This window comes from Pseudorca crassidens, chromosome 3, assembly GCF_039906515.1.
Source record: "Pseudorca crassidens isolate mPseCra1 chromosome 3, mPseCra1.hap1, whole genome shotgun sequence".
NCBI classification, from domain to species: domain Eukaryota; kingdom Metazoa; phylum Chordata; class Mammalia; order Artiodactyla; family Delphinidae; genus Pseudorca; species Pseudorca crassidens.
This window is the reverse complement of record NC_090298.1, coordinates 162,978,685-162,984,482: the sequence shown is the minus strand read 5'-3', so window position 1 is coordinate 162,984,482 and position 5,798 is coordinate 162,978,685. Positions and strand designations below refer to the sequence as shown.

Here is a 5,798-nt window from a genome sequence, read left to right as displayed (position 1 = left end):
TGTGTGGAGACTCGGGGGAGGTGGAGGGACAGGAGGGGCAGCTGGGGGCACATGTGTCCTGCCTCTGACTCGGGGAGCCCAGGTTTTCCCCAGCAGCTCCGTCTGCCTCCCGGATCGCTAAGACCATGTCATCACTGTGTCTCCTAGTCTGGGTGGGGCCATCTATCTTCCTTGCAGCTGGGAGAGTCTTTGACTCATTCTGAGAGAAGAGGTCCAGCTTGGTGGTTAAAAACAGAAACCACCATGCCTTGGGTTCAAATGCCACCTCTGCCATGCACTGCTGTGTGACTCCGAGTGAGTGACTTTGCCTCTTGGGACTTAGGTTTCCTTTTGTGATGCTACTAACCCCTGTGTCACGGGGCTGCTCTGAGGCTGACATGAGTTAGTACTTATCAAAGACTTAGAGCAGGCCGTGGCAAACAGTGAGTACTCAATAAATATGCACTTTGACTATGAGTGATCCACCCCCATGGGTGGGGCTGTGCCTGGTGTCCCTAGGAGCAGGGTGAGGACTCTGGAGACCTGTCTGGCTGTCCTGCGTCCCTGGTTGCTGGACCCAGCGTGCATGGTCCAGGTTGGCGTCTTTCTCAGCCTGTCTTCCCCCGTCTCTCCAAGGTGCATGCATCTGTGTGTCCATTCGTGATGCTCAGCTCATGCCTTTGATCCGCACTGACACCCCTCAACCCGCACAGTGGACATCCTTCACCTGGCGACGGGAGGCTGGGCTGCCCGCCCAACACCAGAGGACCACAGGTGCCCAGCGCGTGCGAGCGGGCACACAGCTGTTGCAGAGGATGAACGGGGATGTAGAAAGAGGAGCAGTGGCCAAAGCAGAGGTGATTGAGGAGGTAGACAGCCATGCAGCCCAGCTGGGAAAGCACCTGGGGCCAGAGGCAGGGAGATGAGTCAAGGGCAGTGGAATCTGGAGCCAGAGACTTCATCCTACCTAGAGAGGCATGGATGCCTGGGTTCAAATTCTGACTCTGCCATCTGCTGGCTGTGTGCCTTGGGGCAACTTACTCAACCTCTCTGGACGTCAGTTTTCTCACCTGTAAAATCATCAAAGTTCAACCAGGAAAAAAAAGAAAACCAAAAAAAAAAAAAAAGAAAGAAAAAAAGAAAACCACTCTAGGGTGAGGGACAATAGGAAGGGTGGTATTCCAGGATCCCTGGGGGGGATTAGAAAGAAAACCCTTAGCTCATTGCCTGGCACACAGTTGGCACTCAGTAAATGCTAGTTCTTCCTATGATCCCCTCCACCTAAGTGGATCTATCAACTTGCTCCCAGATCATGACCCTTCTCTGTTTAAACCCTGCACCCCCCATCCGCCCTCCCGCCTCCACATCTCCCTGCCCTTCCCCCCATCACTGCCCCAGCCACCCTGGTCTCCTCGATGTTATTTCTCTCTTTCTTTCTTTCTTATTTATTTATTTTTTGATGTGGACTTTTTTTTTTAACATTTTTATTGGAGTATAATTGCTTTACAATGGTGTGTTAGTTTCTGCTTTATGACAAAGTGAATCAGCTATACGTATACATATATCCCCACATCTCCTCCCTCTTGCATCTCGCTCCCACCCTCCCTATCCCACCCCTCTAGGTGGTCACAAAGCACCGAGCTGATCTCCCTGTGCTATGTGGCTGCTTCCCACTAGCTATCTGTTTTACATTTGGTAGTGTATATATGTTCATGCCACTCTCTCACTTCATCCCCTCCCTGTGTCCTCAAGTCCATTCTCTACGTCTGTGTCTTTATTCCTGGATGTGGACCATTTTTAAAGTCTTTATTGAATTTGTTACAATATTACTTCTGTTTTATGTTTTGGTTTTTTGGCCCCGAGGCATGTGGGATCTTAGCTCCTTGACCAGGGATCATACCCGCACCCCCTGCATTGGAAAGAGAAGTCTTAACCACAGGACTGCCGGGGAAGTCCCCCTTTTTAAATTATTTGGCCGCACCATGCAGCATGTGGGATCTTAATTCCCCAACTAGGGATCAAACCCGAGCCCCCTGCATTGGAAGCACGGAGTCTTAACCACTGGACCGCCAGGGAAGTCCCTATTCTTTCTTTTTTTTTTGATTGAAGTATAATTGATTACAATGTTGTACTAATTTCTGCTGTACAGCAAAGTGACTCAGTTACACACACACACACACACACACACACACACATACATATATATATATTCTTTTTTTATATTCTCCGTTATGGTTTATCCCAGGAGATTGGGTATAGTTCTCTGTGCTATACAGTAGGACCTTGTTGTTTATCCATTCTAAATGTACTAGTTTGCATCTACCAACCCCAAATTCCCACTCCATCCTTCCCCCACCCCCGTCCCCCTCAGCAGCCACAAGTCTGTTCTCTATGTCTGTGAGTCTGTCTCTGTTTTGTAGATAGGTTCATCTGTGCCATATTTTAGATTCCACATATAAGTGATATCATATGGTATTTGTCTTTCTCTTTCTGACTGTACTTAGCGTGATAATCTCTAGTTGCATCCTTGTGGCTGTAAATGGTATTATTTCATTCTTTTTATGGCTGAGTAGTATTCCATTGTATATATGTACACATCTTCTTTATCCATTCATCTGTTGATGGACATTTATTTTGTTTCCATGTCTTGGCTATTGTGAATAGTGCTGCTATGAACATAGGGGTGCATGTATCTTTTTTTTTTTTAAATAAATTTATTTATTTATTTATGGCTGTGTTGGGTCTTTGTTTCTGTGCGAGGGCTTTCTCTAGTTGTGGCAAGTGGGGACCACTCTTCATCGCGGTGCGCGGCCTCTCTTGCTGCAGAGCACAGGCTCCAGACGTGCAGGCTCAGTAGTTGTGGCTCGTGGGCCCGGCTGCTCCGTGGCATGTGGGATCTTCCCGGACCGGGGCACGAACTCATGTCCCCTGCATCGGCAGGCGGACTCTCAACCACTGCACCACCAGGGAAGCCCGCATGTATCTTCTTGAATACTAGTTTTGTCCAGGTATATGCCCTGGACATGTGGGATTGCTGGATCATATGGTAGTTCTATTCCTCGCTGTTCTTTCAATGCACCAAACTTGTGCCTCTGCCTCCAGGACGTTGTCCCTGCTGCGCCCTCCACCTGGACTTCTCTTCCATCCACCCTTCCCAGAGCTCATTCCAACTCATCCTTCATTCCTCAAAAGCACCCCCAAGGCAAATGTTACCCTCCTGGTAGTCTTTCTCCTAGCATCCTCATCTCTTTCTCCAGGGTCTCATAGCAATTTATTGTTATGTCTCTTTGGGGGATTGTCAATGTTCCTCTCTCTCCCAGAATATTCACTACCTGAAGGCAGGGACTCTTTCCGTCTTGTTTATGGCTACAGCCCCAAGAATCATAACAAAAACTAACACTTGCCGAATCCTAACACCCTGCCGGGCCCATGCTGCTCACCTTTGAGGAACTCCCTCCTCCCCACAATGCTGCAAGTCTGGAACCATTAATATCCCCATTTACAGATGAGGAGACTGAGGCTCAAAGAAGTCCCTTGCTTGCCTAAGACTACACAGCTGCTGCTAGCCCTTAGAGCATCCTTGTGCCCCCCCGGGACAGTTGCAGCTCTGGGAGAGGGTACACAGCTGGATCCCAGGTCAGGGGTCCCCTCTGCTGTGTACAGTGTGCACGGCTGTATGGGGCAACTGAGGCAGCTGGTCCAGGGCTGTGCAATACCACTGAGTGGTCTGGATTCAATGAAGGTTTGCTGAATGGATAACAAACCAAGGGGTCCTGGGAACTGACACCCTGGTAAGCATGGCGCCAAACACTTTGCATGAGTTCTCAACTATTATTAACTCCCTTTTGCAAAGGTGGGACTTGAGGCATAAAGAAGGAAAGCCACTTGCCCTGTGTCACACAGAAATCAGCAGCTGAGGCAGAAGTTGAACTTAGGTACGCCTAGCTCCAAAACCTGGGCCATAAACAACACATGGTATGAATTTTCAAAACCTTTATGGAGCGCCAACTGAATGCAGCTGTACGAGTACTTCCCTTACCCCTCTCATTCAGGCTGCCCAATAGCCCTTAGGAGGCAAGTACTACTATTATTCATTCATTCATTCATTTAACAAATACTTAGTGCCCACTGTGTCTGGCTCTGCTCTAGAGCAGGGATGGGGCTACAGAAGTGAACAAGACATAAAAATCTCTTCCCCGGGCTTCCCTGGTGGTGCAGTGGTTGAGAGTCTGCCTGCCGATGCAGGGGACACGCGTTCCTGCCCTGGTCCGGGAAGATCCCACATGCCGCGGAGCTGCTGGGCCCGTGAGCCATGGCCGCTGAGCCTGCGCGTCCGGAGCCTGTGCTCCGCAACGGGAGAGGCCACAACAGTGAGAGGCCCACATACCGCAAAAAAAAAAAAAAAAAAAAAAAAAAATCTCTGCCCTGGTGGAGCAAACATTCTAGTGAGGGAGATAGATGGTAAATGCAACTACAAAATCAATTTCGTTTGTTAGGTGATGATGTGAACTACAGCGAGAAATAAAGCAGAAAGGGGGGACATTTTAAAACAACATCTGAGTAAAAACCTGGAGGAGGTGAGAGAAGGAACCATAGAATGTTGGGGGTGGGGAGTGCTAGAGGCAAAGGGAACAGCCAGTGCAAAGGACCTGAGGTCCACATAATATTGGTGTGTCTGGAGAAAAGCAAGATGGCTGGTGCGGCGGGAGGAAAGTGGGTGAGGGTGAGAGTGGGAGGAGGGAGAGTGGGAGAGTGGGAGGAAGTAAGGGCAGGAGATGACAGGCATTGTGTGCAGGGCCTTGTGGGCCACAGGAAGGACTTGGACGTTCACTCTGAGTGAAGTGGGAGCCATGGAGGGTTCTGAACAGAGGAGGGATGTGATCAGACTCAGGTGTTCCCAGATGCCCTCTGGCCACTAGATGGAAAACTAGACTCAGGAGACAGGGTGGCCATAGCAGAAGCTGGGAGACCAAGATGGCAGCACTTGCATTGGCCCAGGTGGGAGATGCTTATGCCCCATCTTACGAGGGAGAAAACGGAAGATCAGAGACATTTAGGTGAAGGATGCAGGGTTGACCCCAAATCTGTCTGGTGCCACAGCTGGTGCTCTATCAACGCTGAAACCCAGCCCTCTCCTTCCCCTGCTTGAGTGAAGGGCACGGCTTTGCACATCCCCTGGGCCACTTCCTGTGGGTCCAGCGGCAGAGACAGTGATGGCCACATCCTGCCCGTGCTGCATCCTGCCGGCCCCCAGCTGCCCAGTTTTCTGCAGGCCCAGGAAGGCCTTCCAGCTGCCAAGGGCAGAGGACGGCACTGGGAAAGCTGGGGCCCCTTGACCCAGAGACTGGGTCTCATTGGCAGCAGCCTGGGGCTGAGCCGGGAGGCCTCGGGGTCCAGGCCTCCCTGAGCCTGTGGGCGGCCAGGCCCCACTGAGCAGGCTCAAGAGAGTGGTCAGCTGGCTAAGGATCATCCGTTTGTCCGTCTTTCTGTGTGTTGGTCAGTCTGGCACTGGGCTCGGGGTCCTGGGCAGCCAACCCTGCTGTCTGGTAGGTGGACTCTGTGCTCTCTAGATCCGCCCCCCCCCCCGAAGGTGGAATCTGTGCTCTCTAGATCCTGACCAGAGATTGAACCGGGTCCTAGGCAGTGAAGGCGCTGAGTCCTAGCCACTAAGGGCACCAGGGAACTCCCCCCAGATCCACCTTGTTTGTTGTTGTTTGCTTCGTCTTGTTCTTAATGTTTATTTATTTATGTATTTGGCTGTGCCGGGTCTTAGTTGCAGCATTCAAGATCTTAGTTGTGACATGCGGGGATCTAGTTCC

The 5,798-nt window shown here is 50.8% G+C and overlaps 1 protein-coding gene across 1 annotated transcript; it reads right to left on the bottom strand.

The window, feature by feature from the left end:
- Positions 1-651: 651 nt before the first annotated feature.
- On the bottom strand, positions 652-5,449 carry DAND5 (DAN domain BMP antagonist family member 5). The gene is given in 5 exon segments (XM_067730180.1): positions 652-699; positions 701-803; positions 805-881; positions 5,125-5,194; positions 5,196-5,449. Coding segments are annotated over 5 exon segments (552 nt in total).
- Positions 5,450-5,798: the final 349 nt, after the last annotated feature.